Source organism: Ranitomeya imitator, chromosome 1 (genome assembly GCF_032444005.1).
Source record: "Ranitomeya imitator isolate aRanImi1 chromosome 1, aRanImi1.pri, whole genome shotgun sequence".
Taxonomy (NCBI): Eukaryota; Metazoa; Chordata; class Amphibia; order Anura; family Dendrobatidae; genus Ranitomeya; species Ranitomeya imitator.
This window is the reverse complement of record NC_091282.1, coordinates 94,500,817-94,522,215: the sequence shown is the minus strand read 5'-3', so window position 1 is coordinate 94,522,215 and position 21,399 is coordinate 94,500,817. Positions and strand designations below refer to the sequence as shown.

Here is a 21,399-nt window from a genome sequence, read left to right as displayed (position 1 = left end):
GTATAGTGTATTGCCGAAACCATATTGTAGGCGTTGCCAAATCGGCGCATGATTCCACAAGTAAAGGGATATTACCTTTAATGCGTGCACCCACTGGCCATAGTGAAAAAAGTAAACTTTAGAGCTCATGCAGATAATTGTATAAATCAGACTTGTCCGATTTAGTTATCAGATAGCATGCGGACAACACACGGACAGTCCACTGTCCCATTTAATAGGACTGTTCAGGTGATCTTTTTTTTTTTTTTTTGTCCAAGTATCCGTAAGAAAAAAAAAGTCTCAGCATGCACTACTTTCATCCGAGTCTCGGGTGAGTTTCATCCGAGTCTCGGGTGAGACTCACACATTCAAGCCTATGGGTGTAAGAAAAGAATTGGATCCCACATGGATCATCAGAGTGGTATCAGATTTCTATCATAAGCCCAGGAAACTGTATTTGTTCATGTACATTTTTTAATGCAGTTGTATGAAAAGAAATCACACACAGCACAATGACATAAAAAACGGACACAGAGTTGGCTCATGGATGAAAATTAAAAAAAAAAAATCATCCATAAAACTTGGACGAATTTTCATACACTCACGTGCATGAGTCCTTATGGCAATTGCACACAATAATGTTTCCTCCATCTGAGACAAGCGGTCTGACTATTCTGATCAGAGTGGCATCAGTTTTCTCAGAGGTGGAGAAAAAAAAGTTTCTGCACCCTCTCCATTCTGTCAGTACGTGAAAATCAGACTGCACTCGGATGTCATCCGATGATTTACATTGCCAATTTTGATCTGACAAAATCGTAATCCGATATGTGCATGGCCCCAGAGAATATCATGGACACAAGTGCTGTCCTTGAAAATCACAGATGGCACTCGTCCAATATAATCCGTCATGTGCACGAGCCCTCAGACTTACTTAGATAGGACCCTTGGTTTGCTGTTAACTAAAATCATGTTTAAAGGGAATGAGTAATCAGAAAATTACATATTGTTTAAATTAGCTTTCTATATGAAATGTATTTTTTAACAGTTTTTGCTAATATGTTTTTCCATTTTTCATATCGCTAATTATATGAAAATATCAGAAGTTTTTTGCAATTTTTTTACTGGCCTCTAAGCCTAATATTAGACTCTTCCTGTTCTGTATAGGAGACTTTTCTGCGGTCTCATTATTATCCAAGACATGATTATAATGTAAGGTAACACCTCTATGTACAGGAAGTAAATCGGGGTCCACCATTCATGATATGTTCAATCTGAGACTGGGAGGTGCTGAGCTTCCTTCAGATCATCTTTTCTGTTCTTAGTGATCACCAAGCTACTTAACTATGGTAAGCTGTCAGGCCCAGATAGCTGTTGCCATTTGTTGCTTTCAGCTCAGTGTGGTGTGTTCTCTTTGCTTTCTGCTCTGTATTCAGACATTCTGATCTTCCGTTGCCAGACCTTGGATTTGCCTATTGACTACCTATTTGATTTACCCCTTTTGACTTGACACACGCTGACCTTTGAATTCTGACTCTGGACTGTGACCTGACTTCGCCTTTGTCTCTTTCCTCTGTTTATGACCATACCTTCCTGGCTCTTGACCTTGGACTCCTTAACTACCCTGATCACGACTTGTCCTGTCCATGAGAAGTGATTCAGCATCACAGACCTTTGCAAAGATTAGAGAATAATCAGATAATGCTTCTATACAAATAGGGCCGGAGTCAGTCTATTGCTGTTAGTGCCCATGGGAAGAACAGGAAATAGGAGTCTAATATTAGACTAATGGCCATTGTGAAAATTGTAGGATTTTTTTTCAGTATAGTGATTTGAAAAAATAATCAACCATAAAAATACATTTTAACATGAAAAAGGTGATTTTCTGTTCACACATTCCATTTAAAGGGCCTGACATTGATATTGATGTGTTGAGGATAGGCACCATTTCATTTGGGTTATTCAGTCCTTACAAGCTCCAGAAAAAATATCAAGATTTGAGTCCTCAGTGGTTGATATCTTTTAATGGTAAACTGAAAAGATGATAATAAATGTTAGCTTTCCAGAATACTTGGGTCTCTTCATCAGGCCTGGTATAATGTTACTCAGTAGTCTGGAAAGTTTGCTATTTATTACCATCTTTTCAGTTAGCCATTGAGACATATCAACCACTGAGGACGTTCAAATTTTAATATTTTTTTATCTACTGGCTAGCACGTTACAAAAATATATTTTTACAAGCTCCTGAAATCTTTTCTTCTCTAGGTCTTTTACTTTCTATACTATTTGAATATAAGCTATGCACCCTGTACGCTGATTATTTTTACTTTTTATCCCTCAACAGTAGATTATGTTTTTACTTTTTATCCCTCAACAGTAGATTAAGTCATCTGCTATATAATGTTATATTATATTACGTTACGGTGCATTGTTGTCCGTCTAGTTATGTATCCAAGGAAAATATTTCTAGATCGCATTTACATATACAGTGATATTCTAAATAAAAAAACATAAAGGGATCGTTGTGCAGTATTATTTTCAATGCACAGTGACAGTGCACTCCCTTGACCGCTTTAATGAGAATGGATTAGCTGGCAAGAAAGTGCACTGTCAGTACTCTGCCCGCTATAGTAATGCCTTTTTCAATAATGGAAATTGCACTGATTTCCTAGTTATGAAAAATCCCTGTCCCCTAGTTACAGTTTGTTTAAAAACCCCTTTCAAATTTTTGAAATCTAACGAGTGTCACTTTATGTGGTAATGAGAGGTAGGTCAAGCGTAGGACCTCGTATAAGAGAGATGCCTTAACGTGGCTACGAGGTACACATAAAATTGGCCATTTTTGTGCGCTAAAAGCTCTCATTTTTCATATTTCTAGTGCAGTAATGCAGTTCAAATTTCGTTTTTTCAAGTTTGCATGTTTTGGCGCTGCAGTGTGCTGCCCTATTTATTTAACTATATACGAGTTGGCGACTCTGGGTTCAGCACCTGTTCACACTTAGTCTATGTTTGGATGTGCAGGTCAGGTTTTTGAACTTTATGTGGTAATAACTCTGGAACGATTCAACAAATCCCAGTGATTTTGAGATTGTTTTTTTCGTGACACATTCTACTTTATGATAATGGTAAACTTAGGTCGATATGTTTTGTGTTTATTTATACAAAATATCAGAAATTTGAGGAAAATGTTAAAAATAAAATAGCAATTTTCAAACTTTGAATGATTATCCCTTTAATCCAGATAGCCATACCACAGAAAAAGATTAATAAATAACATTTCCCTCATGTCCGCTTTACATCAGCACAATTTAAAAAATGTTTATTTTGTTAGCATTTTAGGAGGTTTAAAAATGTAGCTGTAATTTTTCATTTTTTCTAGGAAATTTACAAAATTTATTTTTTTTAGGGACCTATCCAGGTTTGAAGTGACTTTAGGGGTCCTATATATAGGGAAACCCCCAAAAGTTATTCCTTTTTAAAAACAGTAATCCCTGACATTGAAAACTGCTGTCAGGTGGTTTATTAACCCTTCAGGTGATTTTCAGGAATTAATGCAAAGTGGCATGACAGGAATGAAAATGTGTATTTTTACCACCTAAATGCCTCTAACTTCTGAACAGGTTGCTACAGCCGTCAGACTCTAAGGCCGCTATTTGGTTGTGAATTGCCATCGCAAACATCAGGAACACACAATCATGATCTGAGGGCACTAATTGGGATTAGGAGGAAACTCCCACGCTCTGTTAACCATTTATAATGATGTAGTCACTATTGACAGCAGCATCTAAGGGGTTAAACAGAATTGGATGGTGACAACACTGATCATGGCTGATGTAGCAAGTTGTCAGCTATAGTGTACAGCCGACAGCTGCTGGATTGTCACCTGTATGGGGAGGCTATTCTCTTATATCTCAGGTCAGTTAAAAGACGTATTAGCGGTCATTAAGGGAAAAGAAAAGAAAATTTTAAAAAAAGCAAACTGTTCTTTACTCACTCTCCCCACGTCAAGCACCGAGTATCCGCTGCTGCTTCTGGTGTCTGTCGGCAGCGCTGCTGCCAGTAACTGAGCTCAGCGTTCTCACCAAGTTGATGGCACGAAGCATTCAATGCTGCTAAGCTTAGTTATTGGATGCAGAACTGTCAAGCGCTGCCGCCATTAATGGATCCCAGGAGCAGCAGTGGAGACTCAGCGATGGACCTGAGGAGGACGAGTAAAGACGTTTCTCTGCAACTGGTAGACGAGGGCTTTCTGAAACTGGAAAACCCATTTAAGAAGGAAGAACCAGGAGTATTTTATTTTGCAATATCTTCCTCAAAGTTGTTTTCCCTCGCTCGTATTGTGTTTTAGACTTTTTTTATGACCACCGAATATCAAAATTTATACATAATATTATTTGGAATTTCTGAAAGGCGATTCATAATTAGGGTTTTTGATTATTTGGCAAATGCTGTTGGGATTTCACAGCAGCGAAGTCTTGACCAAATGAATAAAGAAAGGTTTATGTTACTGACACACAAAAGGCTTACCGGTACTTGCTAAGTACAATGCCTATAAGGCTTTGTAGCGTTTTTTTAAGCGTTTCCGCTGCGGAAACGCTTAAGCAAAGCTTACATAAAGCATCCCATTATTTTAATGCATTCCGCATTTTTTGTGCCCGTACTGCATTTTTTTCCGCAGCGGAAAAGCATTTGGGAAAAAAAACGCAGCATGTTCATTAATTTTGCGGAAAATCAGCTGTTTTGCCGCTATAGAATTGTATTTGGACTATTGGAAAAAAAACACTAAAAATCCACGAAAAAACAGGAAAAAATGCGACAAATGCGAGCAAAAAAACCGATAAAAACGCAAGTGGATTTCCTGGGAAGGGGGTCCGTATTTCATCAGGAAAATTCTGCATACTTTCTGCTACGTGGGCACATAGCCTAATAGCCAGACACATACAGGATCTATTAGCAAATAGATGAAAAATTGTGTCCAATCTTTCATGCTGACGATTATTTGATCTTTCTACATAATTCATCATAGGACTTGTTGGTATACTTTACTGAAGTGTGCATGAAGCTGGCAGAGATAAACCTTGGCTAAAGCTGGCACTATACTCTGCCTGAGCACGTCTGAGCACAGTGTCACACATGAGGGCGGTAATACCAGTTTTGGATGATGAGTGTTTTGCAACGTTCTGTAATATTCCAAGACAGATGACAAGGCCTTTTTTCTAATTCACACTACTGTAGTGTACACCATTGAAAAAGCATAAGCCGTACATTATTTTTGTGTATCAGGTAGCAACATATAGGGCTACTACCACTTATTACCTTCTTCTGTAACAGCATCAGAGCTGTCTGATTTCCGACAGGGGTTTTGGTTCCTTTTTTTCTGATGCATAGATCTAAACACTTTGCATTGACATTGCGTTAAAGGGCTTGTCCTGGATTGTCAGTTAGGTGGCTAATAGTGATGAGAGAATATACTCGTTACTCGAGATTTCTCGAGCACACTCGGGTGTACTCTGAGTATTTTTTAGTGCTCGGAGATATAGTTTTTCTTGCCGCAGCTGAATGATTTACATCTCTTAGCCAGCATAAGTACATGTGGGGGTTGCCTGGTTGATAGGGAATCCCCACATGTACTTATGCTGGCTAACAGATGTAAATCATTCAGCTGCGGCAATAAAAACTATATCTCCGAGCACTAAAAAATACTCGGAGGACACCCGAGCATGCTCGAGAAATCTCGAGTAACGAGTATATTTGCTCATCACTAGTGGACAACATACATGATTATAAAAACCTCGCCTGTTCAGTCCCCCACTGTTGTAGCACTGCCGCTCAGGTGGTCCCTGATGGTCTCTGTTTACTAATTTTCATCAGTTCCGCCATTCATATGCATATGACTACTCCAGCAAATTGCTGGCTTCAGAAGTGTCGTTAACCACACGTGATAGTGATTGGCTGCCTCAGTCACGTGCACGTTAGCCATTAGATCACTGCAGGGAAGTAAACCTAGACCAGCCAGAAAGGGGACAATGGTTAAGAAGTAGTTAAATATTTTATTACATTGTCTTGTTTTAGCCATATTCTGGCTGACTGTAGTAATAGGTTATGGCAAGTGATGCAGACTTGAGCAAAAAAGAAAAAAAATCAAACAACGCCGGTCTAGTGGCCATTTCGATAGTCCATGGCCAATGGACCAGAGACCTGCAAAACTCCTCCTATCTGCCGGAATCCCCAGCGTCTCTTCTGATTAGTAGGCCAAGTGCGACATCATTTGTGCGTCTTACCACAATGATAACGTTATGCCAAGCCTACTAATCAAAAGTGGCACCAGTGATGCCGACAAGTAGGAAGAGGTTTGCAGGGCCCTGATCTGGAGGCCACGTGCTACTGGTGTGGCCACTGGAGCAGGATCCTGCAAATCTTTTTGAACTATAATGCTAACCGTTTTCCTATATCTTATACAGCCCCTTTAACTACTGTACAATCACAATCCGGTTCCTCTTGTCACCATTAGGGCTTGTGCAGACAACCGTATTTTTGGTACGAGTGTGATCCCACAAAACATCAGATCACACTCGGACCAATGTGATTCTATGGGGCTGGGCAAATGCCTGATTTTTTTCCTTGGACAAAGTCCGTCTGAGGTAAAAATTGTAGCATGCACAATTTGCATCTGGGCCATACAAGTCAATGAGTCCATGATAAGTCAATGATGATATCCAAGTGCTGTCCGATGTGTACGGACACATTGCATGTAGAAGATGGAGAATTTTTTATTCTCCACATCTGAAAAAATCGAATCACACCATGATCATTGTGTTATTAGCATAATCGGACCGATCCCTTCAGATGAAACAAAATCTATCGTGTGACCTTAGCCTTCTTTTAGGCAGTCATTGGTCCTGAGTTTGTGAATCTGAAATCCTGTAAATTAAGAAAGGACAAGAAAATAACAGAAAATTACATTTATAATGATAACGATTGTCATCATCAGGATCATTGTTGCTCATGTCTGAATGTTTCCTTGCAGCTTTGATGTGGACAATGGCACCTCATCGGGACGGAGTCCCCTGGATCCCATGACTAGCCCAGGATCAGGGCTGATTTTACAGGCCAACTTTGTCCACAGCCAACGAAGAGAGTCATTTCTGTACAGGTCAGACAGCGACTATGACCTCTCTCCAAAGTCAATGTCTAGAAACTCCTCCATCGCAAGTGACATGTGAGTATTTACCAGATCGCTTTCCTTTCTGAAGCTTGAAGTAATGTGCCTGCTGAGAATAATGCCAGACATATACTCATAATAAATAGTATTACTGCTAAAAGTGTTTGAAATATTGCTGAAAATCTTTGTCATTGCCAATAGGAAAATGATCCAACTGTCCTTAATAATTAGAGTATACAGTAGATCACATCAACTTTGTACTATTTTGAAGTGGGAGACAGAGCTTTTGGATACATATTGTGTGATATCAGAAGTCCCCAAAAAGTTTACAAAAAAGGACTTCTATGGTGGACTAAGCATATGGCCACCATCTTCTAAAGTTAAAGGGAACCTGTCATGTCTCTAAAGGCTATTAACAGTGTTCGGCGGCTGTAAACCGGGATGTACTTACAGTCATCGCTCACTGTGTACTGTGCGGTGATTATAGGCGCTCTGGCACACCTTTGTGACTGAAAGCCAACAGCTCCCAGAGGAATAACGTTCTTTTCTCCAGGTAAAGCAGCCAAACAGCATTGTCACATTATTAACCCGCAGATTCACCCTATATCTGCTGGTCAATAATATTTGGGGACATGGCCGGTTCCGTTTTACTCAACACCTAGTCACCAGGGCCTAGGAGGTAGAAAACAAATATATATCACCATTTTTAAGCCTCTTCCACCCTGTATTGGCTAAGTCACAGTAGTATCCAAATACAGGTTGTTGATGGTTAATATTGGCATAGCTACTTAGGCAGTGTATGTCAGTATTATCAGGGCACAGTGTGGCATTATTATATTGTACTAGATGGAAGCCCGATTCTAACGCATCGGGTATTCTAGAATATGTATGTAGTTTTATTTATGAAGATTTTAGAATAATACATTGAATACACAGGATTCGGCCGGCCGCAACCAATTAGCGAAGTGTGGTTCAAATCCCGCGCCAATTCGCGGCCGGATTACGCCTGTCGCTGATTGTTCGTGGCCGGTTACGTAGTATATTGCACAGCCCACGTAGTATATTGCACAGCCCACGTAGTATATTGCACAGCCCACGTAGTATATTGCACAGCCCACGTAGTATATTGCACAGCCAATGTAGTATATTGCACAGCCCACGCAGTATATAGCAATGTGAGCTTCATATCCCTGTTAAAAAAAAAGAATTAAAATAAAAAATAGTTATATAATCACCTTCCGTTGGCCCCCGGATCATGGCGAAGCGGTTACCGACGCTCCTCGCGCACTCCGGTCTCAAGAGTGCATTGCGGTCTCGCGAGATGATGACGTAGCAGTCTCGCGAGACCGCTACATCATCATCTCGCGAGATCACAATGCATGGAGTAGTCACCGGAGCGTTGCGAGGAGCGGGAAAGGCCTGCTCTGGATCCGAGGGCCGACGGACGGTGAGTATATAACGATTTTTTATTTTTTTATTACCGTATTTTTAAAATTAGATCTTTTTACTATTGATGCTGCATATGCAGCATCAGTAGTAAAAAGTTGGTCACACAGGGTTAATAGCAGGATTAACGGAGTGCGTAACGCCACGGCATAACGCGGTCCGTTAGCGCTGCCATTAACCCTGTGTGAGCGCTGACTGGAGGGGATTATGGAGCGGGTACTGACTGCGGGGAGGAAGGAGCGGCCATTTTGCCGCCAGACTGTGCCCGTCGCTGATTGGTCGTGGCAAATCAGCGACTTGGATTTCCATGACAGACAGAGGCCGCAACCAATGAATATCCGTGACAGACAGACAGAAGGACAGAAAGACCGAAGTGACCCTTAGACAATTATATAGTAGATGATGTTATTTTTGGACACTACATAATGCTGCAGCTTGTATACATGCTGTTGTTGTGCAAAAGCATAATCTTTCTTTTTAACCTAATTTTCCTAAACTTGCCCTCTCCCATCCCATCCAAAAACACATTGGGGTACATTTATCAATACTCTAAGGGTGGGTGCCGATGGCCGTATATACTCTCTTTTGAGAGTATCGGGCCTATTATGCAAATGACACTCTGATCCAACTGTGATCAGAGTTTGATCCCAGTGTGAGCATAGTAGGCTCAGTCAGATTCTCTCTGATGAGGAGAAGATGGAGAACAACATTTATTTATTTTATGTATTTTACTCACTTATATAGCGCCATTATTTCCACAGCACTTTACAGACATTATCATCGCTGTCCCCATTGGGGCTCACAATCTAGATTCTCTATCAGTATGTCTTTGAAATGTGGGAGGAAACCGGAGAACCCGGAGGAAACCCACACAAGCACGGGTTGGACATACAAACTCCTTGCAGATGTTGTCCTTGGTGGGATTTGAACCCAGGACCCTGCTGCAATGTCTCCATCTTCTCCAATCAGTCAGGCTGCAGATGTCATCCGGGTGCAGTCCGATGATCTGAACACTCTCATTGAGCTGCATGGCTCAGTGCAATCCAAATATTGGAGCAAACTTGGGCTTGCAGCGGACATGTTCACAGACTGGGTGTCTATGCCTACGGAGTACAGGCACAATATAAAGGGAGGGGATGATCTCTGCTGACCCTCTTCTGTGTATTCTTCTTCTCACTGTGTGCCCAACATAGTAAAGTAAACTCTTATATTTAGCTCAGTGTTTACTCTCTAAATCTCATCGGAAAATGTTTGACATGGGACAATGCAAAAAGCATAGTAGGTTTATGCCTACGGAGTTTTCCAGAAGAATATCTGAGCGCAGAGGAAATTTCTAGTTCTCGGAAATTCAAAAAAGCTGATTCCTATTATTGTTAATGACATGAATCACAAATGATCTGTAAAATGTTATCCATGAATATTCCATTCTGGCTCTCTGACTTATTCAGATGGTTATATTTGGCTTCTTTTTTCACATATTCGGATTCTGTCAAGAATTAGACGTATCCCAGATTCAACCGCTTGTAATTGTAACCGACCATTTTACACAGGCCCAGTTGCATTTCGCAATCTTTTTGTGGAAGAATATACACTTTGACCAGTAATGCACGTATCGTACAAATCTTTGTCATTTGCTGGAACGTGTTTTGAGGTTGGTGATAAATAGAAAAGTAGCAGACAATGCCTTTAAAGGGAGTCTGTCATTACAAAATCCCAAATTTACACTTCAAGCTAACCACACAGCCTTGTAGGCGATGGGCAGCAATAACAATAGTTATTTGTGTTTTTAAATCTGCTGCCCCAAAAATAAATTTATTCTAATATGCAAATGAGTGCTCAGTGCAGCTTTGGCATGGTTCAATTCCTCGATGTACTCACTTATTTAGATTACCAGCACTCATCCTCTTCCGGAAGGAGAACACCCATCACTTTCTCCTCGCTGCTGACATTGATCGACGACTCTGCTATATCTCTAGTCCAGAAGGGAGTTCCTCAAATCACTCTCTCATCGCAGCTCTCACTACACAGGTATACCAGAACAAAGAGAGCGTGATCAGTGTGCTCTCTCCTGCCCTAAAGTGATACCAGAGGAGTGGAGTGATGACTGCTACGACCCAAGACCGTTTTTCTCCCATCAAGTGACACACACAACAGTTATCGTAACTTTTAAAACTTTATTGGGAAATATACTCATAACATTTCCATCTTTTACTTTGGGTAAATATTTTTTGGTCGCAGCTTAAACCGGCAGTATCTGCCAACAACAGGGGTGTAGGGAGATTACTGCCTTCCGGTCTCCCGGGCAGGTATCTTCACCACCTACAAAAACTCCACCCTTCCGCAGCTGCAACTTAACAAACCTCTAACAAAAGGGGAGGGAGGGTGGGAAACAGGTCCGGGTCCTGGGATCGGATGTGATTCCGGCGCTTCCTGGCGCCAAGAGCAGGAGATAAGCCCCGCCCCCTCCTCGGGGAGTTAACCCCGTATTCATCATTGCCTCACTCGATGGGAGATCTCTCACCAACAAGCGTGGAGAAGGCGCAGCAGTCAGGGGACAGCGGCATGAGCCGCAGTGTCCCAAAGACTGCTACGACCCAAGACCGTTTTTCTCCCATCAAGTGACACACACAACAGTTATCGTAACTTTTAAAACTTTATTGGGAAATATACTCATAACATTTCCATCTTTTACTTTGGGTAAATATTTTTTGGTCGCAGCTTAAACCGGCAGTATCTGCCAACAACAGGGGTGTAGGGAGATTACTGCCTTCCGGTCTCCCGGGCAGGTATCTTCACCACCAACAAAAACTCCACCCTTCCGCCAAGGAGGAGCAAACCTAGAGAGCTACGACCCCCCCAATGCATGCACCGCCTGAACCATGCCTTCTCTAATACCATTGAGGAAGATATCTATTCCCGCCTCATTCAAATGAACTCCGTCTGGAAGCAGAAAACCGGAATTGTCCCCTTCCAGCCGATGGTGCCGAACAACTATACCATTTTTAAACCTTACAAAACGCGATATCCTCTGATTCAACGTGCGTCTGGATCTCTCCATGGTATTCAACTCCCTGGCCCCCCGCCACACCAGCCTTGGGATAACTTCGGACCAGACCAGACGCATCAATGGGAAAAAACTCGGAAACTTGTCCATGTCTGATCTGATCAGTGTAAGTAGTTCAGCCAGTGGGGACGAAGCCAGGTCGTTTCCTCCGGCATGGATGACGACAATGGTGGGGGATGAAGCCACCCGTGCAATATGAACCACCTCCGGAAGGACTTGGGACCATATCATGCCTCTCATGCCACGCCATATCACGTCGACATCGTTGAACCCCAGGGATCGCCCTCCTGGGCCCAATTCAGCGCGGCGGGCAGCCCAATAGACGTATGAGTGACCCACTATCCAGACACTGGGTCGCACCCCATCTGGGAATAAAATGCAAACAGTTAGACAATAACCGACAATCAAAGGAAATTAACCGATGTATTACCAAAGCTGCTCCCGTATTATGATAGTACTAAAAACAACCCAAATTTTTTATAGCAATAAGTCAGGCCTGATGTATCTATTAAAACAGCGAGATCTCCATCTACCCACCCTTTGAATTTCTGATTCGAACAAACCCGCTCTAGATGCTTCTGTTGCTGCGCCTATACGAAATGAGTGAGTCCCAAATTCTGCTGCGGGCATTCCAACCATTGACAACGTACGTCTCAATATAGCTAAAAATTGGCCCGACACTAGTGGAACCCCATTTTCATGTACGAAAAATTGAGAACCATCCTTCCTAACTCGCATGTAATTCAAAATTAGCATTAACGGGCATATGTCCTTGTTGATGGCAAATATAGGGAACCAAGTTCCCCTACCTTCTTGATCAGTTTTGGATTTACGTATTCTAATCCTTAGACCGTCGTTGCAAATCAGAATGTCCTCCCGCCTAAGGCCACCCGGTTTATTCAAAGCAGTAGGAACAATCTCACTGACCCGCATGGCCCCAAAAACTGCTAGGCCAAACGCCGCTGATGTTAGCGCAGCTTCGTATTTGGAATCGCAAACAGAATCCGTTGCCTTAACCAAGTTCACTAACAAATCAAAGGATATAGGACGCCTGTTATCACCGTGCTTATTTGCTCGTCGCCAACCTTTCAGTATCTGGCTAACCAGAAAATGTTTCGTGGAATCCGGCCAGCCTCGCAGCTTGAAATGGAACGCTAGCGCAGACATACGATTGCGCGCCACTGAACCCGACACTCCCATAGCATACATCTTGGATAAGAACCCCATTGTCACCTGCATTCGAGCCTCCTCTGAAGACCCCACTGGTTTTCCTTCTGCTAAAAAGCACCACTCCTCCCACACCTTACCATATGCTTTCCAGGTTGACGGGGCTATCGAAGATCGTATTAGCGGCATCAGGTCCCCAGGACATCCCAGATCGACTGTGGGCATTCCACCTCCTCCAAGGGCTCCTGAATGCGCCGTCCCAGTACATCCTGCGAGTGAGACCCAGTTAGTAACTCAGACACCTTCTCATTGCTGACGATTAGTGCGTTCGCTTTAAACCAAACATTAAATGTTAAACATTTCAATACTATGAACCTAATTAGGTCTAACACCAACGATGAAGGAGATGCTAGGTAGTTGATGGCATGAGCCCCGCTAACGGTTTTAAGGTGAAGACGAATACGCTTGTTGGCCAATTGTGAACCCCAGATTTCCATGGCCACTGCCACCGGAAGGAGGTCAACCAGGGTTGGCTCTGCGTGCCAATTCCTGTGAACCCATAAAGCAGGCCAATTCGCTGAACACAATTTGTTACCCAGACGAATGCTGAAACCAGTGTGGCTTGACGCCGCAAAAAACAAACCCATGTCCTCATTTGAGCATTCTGACTCCTGAAAGCAAGTCCTACCATTGTAGTTGTTGAGGAACAGCTTCCATGTGTTTAAATCAGAACGTAGATGTGCTGTAATCCTGATTCTATGGTGGCTTTGTTTCACTCCTCTCGTGGCTATCATTAATCTGCGCGAGAAGATCCTGCCCGCTGGCATGACCCTACAGGCAAAATTCAAGGAGCCAAGCATTGACTGCATTTGCGTCAATGTGACTTTACCAACCGAAATACATCCGCTAATGAGTTCCAGCAGTTTCTTAATTTTCTCCATCGGCAACCTAAATTCCATGGCGACCGAATCGATTTCGATCCCGAGGAATGTGATCACTGATACTGGCCCAATCGTTTTTTCAGGGGAAAGTGGGACCCCGAAATGTTCCATGGCATCTTTGAATTGGGCTAGGGTTGTGGAGCAAACATCTGATCCAGCTGGACCAACTATCAAAAAGTCATCGAGATAGTGCGTGATGGCGGTTTGCCGAGTGATTTTGCGAGCAACCCATTCTAAAAACGTACTAAATAATTCGAAATAAAAACAGGAAATAGAACACCCCATGGGAAGACATGTGTCATAATAGTATAGATCCTCAAATTTAGCTCCCAGTAGGTGGTGACAGTCCGGGTGTACCGGAAGCAGCCGGAACGCGGATTCTATGTCCGATTTTGCCATAAGGGCCCCCGGGCCCGCGCTTCTGACTAAGTCGATCGTTTTGTCAAAGGAAATGTAAGTGACGGCTGTTTCATCCCTGGGTATACCATCGTTAACCGACATACCCTTGGGGTATGATAGGTGATGAATTAATCGGTATTTACCTGACTCTTTTTTGGGAACTATACCCAAGGGGGAAACCCGTAAGTTAGGAAAAAGTGGGGAATTGAAGGGACCGCGAAAGCGACCCAACCTGATTTCCTTGTCCAACTTCGCTGCTAGTACATCGGGTAATTCCTTTGCGGATTGTAAGTTTGTGGCCGATTGTGGCTCCGGGGACCAATTAAATGGGATGAAGAACCCATATGAGAAACCGAAACGCAGTTGCCCCGCAGCCGCTTTATTGGGATATTTGTCCAGCCACGGCTCCATTCTTTTTACGCTCACTGGCGTCGTTAACCTCACCTGTAGAGGGATTTTTTCCAGAGTTAGCTTTTTGGGGTGGTCGTGTGCATTTTGCCACAGGGTGGGAACCTCCGCACGCTGAACACTCATGTCTATATTTGCAGAGCCCATAAAACTTACAGTGTCCTTCATTAAATAACCAGCATGAACCTGGTCTACGCATGACTGTTGCTGCCGCGTTGTTACCGGACCCGGCAGCGGACCCGTGAAAGGATTGGGTTGCTCTTTGCACCATCATCAAGCGGAGCCACGAATCCGTGGCTTTCATACCCCAGCCTAATTGGGGGTTGGCGGCCAAGCGACGGCGGAAATCCTCATCATATTTCCACCATGCTGATCCCCCGTGTGCCTTATAGGAGTTGTAGATGCTATCTAGGTATATAAATAGCTCGGAGCACCTTTCGGGGTGCTTCTCCCCCATAACGCATCCCAGGACCGCAAACGCTTACAACCAGTTATTGATGGTTTTTGCAACTTTTGGTTTACGTTCATATGTTTTTTCTCCCAACCGCCTCTCTCTATCTATCGAGTGCTGGTCCGTGGAGACCAGGGACCATATGTCAATGAAATCATTAGCCCAAATTTGTTCCTTGATGGCGCTATCCAAGTGGGCTCCTAACGGAGGGACCCCACAGAATAGGCCATCCTTGTACACCTCTGGGCGGGGCGGAGGGGGTTGCCTGCAAGGTCCCACTGGTTGTAGCAATTTTGGGTTGACATAGATCCTGCCCCCTGTGGCCGCACTTGCTGCTGCGTCTGAAATATTGGTGTTGGTTCTCTCCCCTCCCCATGCCCCGACAAAGGGGTACTCACCGATCGGTGCATTGGCCTCCGGACAGCTTACTTCCCTTGCCACGGGAGTCGACGGACCTTGGTGTTCCATGCGCTGTATGGACCTACGACGAGAGGACTCCTGTCTGTGTGACCTGCCTGAAGAACTATCAGATGAAGAAGGCGAGCGCCAACGCGAAGCTCTAGACCGTCTGCTACGTCGGCTGGACCTAGATCTATATGAACGCCATTTGCTACCATGACGATCGCGCTTCCTATGCCTGCTTCTGCGATGCTCTCTAGGGGATGACGATGATGACGATAATGATCTGCGCGCGGGGCGGATACCCGCACTCTGTCTGCTATCCAGAGCCGGGGTGCCAGCACCCTGACTTGGGGCACGAACACCGGTTGCCATCAGTGATATTGACGCTGAGGCGTTCTGGTGTTCCCCTAATGCCGCCTGCGAGGGAATAATTTGCCCGCCCGGTATTTGTGAATACGGTGTGCTAAAAATAAGTGGGTAAGGTGGAAACTGTGAGTCGCCCCCTATACTAGTCTGGGAGTATGCACCGTGCTGACCTGATGCTAATATTATGTGGGGTGATCCCATGTTCTGCTGTGCTACCGCTGCCCCATCCTTGTCCCTGACAGTATTAGCATTAGCTTCCCCTGCGTTGCTTGAAAGTGGAGGAATACCTCCCTGCGGAGCCTCAGTCTCCTTTCCTGCCGTCCCTGAGTCCTGTGATGAAGCAGACGTTCCTTGAACTCCCCCCATGCTGTTTCTAGTTAGGTGCCCAGCTCTGGCTAATACTGCTGGCACCTGCAGTCCTGCACTCCCTCTTATTGTGCCCGGGGCAGAAGGGGGAATAAAGCTTATGTCGCTAGTCCCCGACTCTTGTGTCTCCCCCACCTGCTGCAGTTCACTTCCTCCCGTCCCGCTGGCGCCGAGAGCAGCTGGGGCGCGCGCACGAGAGCTGCACGCGCTCTTTTTTGAAATCGCTGGCGGGCTCAGCCGTGCCGGAGGCCGGGTGGCTCTGCGAGAGCGCCGACCCTCCGGCGGTGCCGCCGTCTGCATTATGGCAGGGAAGGAGTCGCTCCTGGTCAGCAAAGCTGCTAGCCAAGCGCTGCCTTCCCTGCCAATCCTCTCCCTCACCGCACTCTCCAGCGGGTCCATCACACCGGCAGCCCAACAGGTCCGGGTCCTGGGATCGGATGTGATTCCGGCGCTTCCTGGCGCCAAGAGCAGGAGATAAGCCCCGCCCCTCCTCGGGGAGTTAACCCCGTATTCATCCTTGCCTCACTCGATGGGAGATCTCTCACCAACAAGCGTGGAGAAGGCGCAGCAGTCAGGGGACAGCGGCATGAGCCGCAGTGTCCCAAAGTCAGCAGCGAGGAGGGAGTGATGCATCTTCTTGCTCCTATACAGGGACAGTGCGACCATTGCAGGTTTATCTTTAGAAAGCGCTGACTCTGGGCAAGTCAGCAATGTCAATCAACATAGAAGGATTGGCCATGATCAAAATAAATAGGTGTAAGGGTTAACTGAGGCATTTTGCAGTAAATAAAGTTCTTTTAGGAGGCAAAGTAGGAACAGATTCCAAAACAATTATTTCTATTGTTGCTCCATGTCCTACAAGGCCATTTGGTTAGTCTGTAGTGCAAATTTGAGGTGAGAGACTAACTTTTAGGGCCCGCTCACACTAGCGTATAACACGACCAAGTGTTATGCAATGCTTTCTGATCCCCCAATGTTATACCATGGGGCAGTGCAGATTTACGATTATTTTTTCATGTCCATTCGCCATGAGAAAACAATCATGGCATGTTTGGAGTGCATCTGATATTCGGATCACAAGTCTATGGCTGAGTGTGAAATATATTCAAGGGAATGGAGCACACTCAGCAAATCAGGTGGTGCAGGCTGTACTTGGGAAGAACCCAATACCAGTCAAATAAGCGAGAAAACAGCCACACTCTCTCGGGTTATAGCTTGCAAAGTGGTGTATTTATTCACATGTGTTTGACATTCAAATATATGTACACATACAGCAGGATAAGAAAAAAAGTGACGTTTCGACCCAATTCCGGGTCTTTCTCAAACTGAGTAGCTGATACTGTTTGAAAATTTGAAATTAGGTCCCAAAAAGGGCTCCACTCGGTGTGGCGCTGGGGTATCCTGCTTCCTTGCTTTTCAAACAGTATCAGCTACTCAGTTTGAGAAAGACCCGGAATTGGGTCGAAACGTCACTTTTTTTCTTATCCTGCTGTATGTGTACATATATTTGAATGTCAAACACATGTGAATAAATACACCACTTTGCAAGCTATAACCCGAGAGAGTGCGGCTGTTTTCTCGCTTATTTGAGTGTGAAATATGACATCCGAGTGCAGTCCGACATATGCTCACAGGGACAATGGAGAAGATGGGTAAATTAATTTTAGTCTTCTCCATACCTGTGCTGTGATTGTCTCATTCCAGAGAATCGGATCACAGTCTATGGGTGCGTGTGAAATATGACGTCCGAGTGCGGCCCGATACATGGACAATGGAGAAGATGGAGATATTAAGTTCTCCGTCTTCTCCATACTTGTGTTGCGATTGTCTCATTCCAGTGAATCAGACCACACTCAGATGACTCTGAGCACACTGTGACAGAATTTGAGCCGAGTGTCATAAGCATAATCGGCCCTATTCTCTTGCATGACAGAATCAATGCTTGCGTGAAGGAGCCCTTACATTGAGGAACCTGATGTAGTTGGTATGGTTTCTGAACCTTCACCATACATGAGATCGACCTATCCTCCCAAACGCCAATCCAGCCTTGCTCTTTAGGTCTGCGGAACCTGTGCCGTCTTTTATTTGAGATCAGTTTTATAAAAAGAGCAGGTGACGAGAGAACAGAATTCTACATCTTTATCTTCAATAGAGGCGACATGTAAACTAAATGATAACTGGTGGAATCCATGTCTGCTTCTATTAATACATGCAGAGTGTAGATACATGTATTGTGAATTCCTGTCGTGTTCCTCCGTCCTGTGATAGCGACGTAGGATTATATGGTCATGGTCACAGTGAAAAAATTGTTTCCATTTTTGGTAAAATCAAGAAAACAAACATTTAATTGGGCTTCTTAAATATTCACCATATGCCCCACCATCCCATCAAGAAAGGTGCTCCTTATACTGATAAGGGAATCCAGCATCAGTTCATCAGCAGATCTCCATAATAGGCTACAAAGCAAAGGCTCAGGGCTCCACCACTACCTAAATCCAATATCTAAAGAAATGCCACTCCAACGACTCAATTACATTGCATCTTCATATCTCTTAACTTCCATCCAGCCATCAAAAATAACAGATGTAGAAGGTTGACCAACTATGGTTTCGAAAATTGATCTTTCATTCACAGCAATAGCATAGGTCAAAGATTCTAGACTGCCACCTAATAGATTAAATGAGTCAGTGTGATAAATATAATTACATGTAAATCAATTTATTTATTTTTTATTAGACATGCATATGTATATTTTTATTTTTACAATTGCATGCATTCATATATTTTGCCCATTATGGTTGTCTGGCTGAATAACACGGCTTACAATACATGGAGTTAAAATTACACGGTTTAGCATTTGCAGCTAGATCCAATGATGTCAAAGAAGTCTTCCTATGACCTTGATTACACCTTTTCTTTCAAGAGATGTAACCAATGAAACTTTTAGATTGGTTGCCATATTATAATGAGCTGTTTATGGGCATGAGCTGCTAAGTCAAGAAAAATGCCAACAAAACGCAGACAAGACTCAACTAGCATACCAATTACATGGAAGCTGGAGACTCTACAAGTCTATTGTATATAGAAAACGATTCATTCTCAATATACAAATTCGGTGACTGATGGCACCAAGAAAGCTGAAGATAATGGAAATCTGTCCTAGATTCATGTTGCCCGAACTATGGACAGCATAAATCAGAGGCTGGCTTCATGACCCTAGCCAGGTACTGTATATTCAGTTCTGAAAAACCAGTGTTTCAGAGGAAATCTAGTTTGGAAAGCAGGCTAGGGACTGACTACAGGGAAAGACCTGACTTGTTCGTTGTGGCTCCCAGCCGGCTTTCCCCCAACTCGCTCCAGGTGATGACAGCTCTTTCCCTATGTAGTCACATACTAATTTCATCTCTCCGTATGCTTCCAACTTTTCAATCTGCTTTCTCTGAAACACTGCTGAATTTCACAGAAAACATGAAAGCAGTTCCACAGCCAGGTTCTGGTTCATGTGTGCTCTAGTTGGGGCAACATGAATCTAATGACAGACCTAATAAATGTAAGGTTATACACATGGGAAGAGGGAATCAATATCACCATTACACACTGAATGGGAAACCACTGGGTAAATCTGACAGGGAGAAGGACTTGGGGATCCTAGTTAATGATAAACTTACCTGGAGCAGCCAGTGCCAGGCAGCAGCTGCCAAGGCAAACAGGATCATGGGGTGCATTAAAAGAGGTCTGGATACACATGATGAGAGCATTATACTGCCTCTGTACAAATCCCTAGTTAGACCGCACATGGAGTACTGTGTCCAGTTTTGGGCACCGGTGCTCAGGAAGGATATAATGGAACTAGAGAGAGTACAAAGGAGGGCAACAAAATTAATAAAGGGGATGGGAGAACTACAATACCCAGATAGATTAGCGAAATTAGGATTATTTAGTCTAGAAAAAAGACGACTGAGGGGCGATCTAATAACCATGTATAAGTATATAAGGGGACAATACAAATATCTCGCTGAGGATCTGTTTATACCAAGGAAGGTGACGGGCACAAGGGGGCATTCTTTGCGTCTGGAGGAGAGAAGGTTTTTCCACCAACATAGAAGAGGATTCTTTACTGTTAGGGCAGTGAGAATCTGGAATTGCTTGCCTGAGGAGGTGGTGATGGCGAACTCAGTCGAGGGGTTCAAGAGAGGCCTGGATGTCTTCCTGGAGCAGAACAATATTGTATCATACAATTATTAGGTTCTGTAGAAGGACGTAGATCTGGGGATTTATTATGATGGAATATAGGCTGAACTGGATGGACAAATGTCTTTTTTCGGCCTTACTAACTATGTTACTATGTTACTATGTTAATATTGTGCCCGTCCCCTCATATCACCAGCTGTGACCCATTGAAGCATGGACTCCACAGACATTAGCAGCAGAATCTGTATTTTCTGCCTTGAATGGGACCCACCAGGAAAAGTGTATAAAATTGAAGTTATCATTTTAATGAGCACTAAAGGATCTTTTAACTAAATCCAGCGGAGAGAGTAGGAGCAGTAGAGATGAGATATTTCACTGACTCAAAGCACTCCACCCTCGAACCATCCACAGTCCCACCGCCCTCTCATGGAATAACTCCACTTCTGCACCATGTCTTCACCAATCACACATTAATAGTTCTTATCAAACACTATATCACATACATAGCCATCAGCTTTTGTTTTGACCGAAAGATTGTTAAAGCCTGCCACCACGACAAGGTAGACTCTTTTGGCAGGACCCTACTATACTCTAACCTATTACAAATTTCTTCAAATATCTAATACTCTTTTTAGGTATATTTTTATTTCTTTTTCTTTAAGGGAATTTTTCACATAGATTTTTTAAAATGACCAGTAATACTACATACAGAGATAAATACCATCACACCATGGCTAGACAACTTATTACCACCAGATAGTGACCAAGTAATATCATGTACAAGGGAGAAATACCATTACACCATGACCAGACCATGTATTTCCACCACACAGTAACCAAATAATACCACATACAAGGAACAAATATAGCCACATCATGACCAGACCACTTAAGACCACCACATAGACACCGAATGCTACAATATTGATCATTAATTAAAAAAAAAAAAAGCGCAATGCTAAAATTACCATAAGTTCCATTATACACAGAAGCTCTGTATATAGTGTATAGGTAATACATGTATCAGCAGTGACATTATACACCAAAGCTCTGTATATAG

At 43.6% G+C, this 21,399-nt stretch overlaps 2 protein-coding genes across 6 annotated transcripts in view; one reads left to right on the top strand and one right to left on the bottom strand.

Annotated features, from left to right (window-relative positions):
- Positions 1-21,399, top strand: part of PDE4D (phosphodiesterase 4D) — a 1,251,030-nt gene that overhangs the window by 906,421 nt on the left and 323,210 nt on the right. For all 5 annotated transcript variants that reach the window (XM_069748983.1, XM_069748967.1, XM_069748997.1 and 2 more), the window contains exon 2: positions 7,004-7,195. In XM_069748983.1, the coding sequence (XP_069605084.1) occupies positions 7,004-7,195 (192 nt within the window). The remainder of the gene's footprint in view (positions 1-7,003; positions 7,196-21,399) is intronic.
- LOC138662927 (uncharacterized) lies at positions 11,883-15,442 on the bottom strand. The gene is made up of 2 exons (XM_069748938.1): positions 15,413-15,442; positions 11,883-13,084 (listed from the first exon to the last, which is right to left on the bottom strand). The coding sequence occupies exon 2, from the start codon at positions 13,038-13,040 to the stop codon at positions 12,126-12,128; it is 915 nt and encodes a 304-aa protein (XP_069605039.1). The 5' UTR covers positions 13,041-13,084; positions 15,413-15,442; the 3' UTR covers positions 11,883-12,125.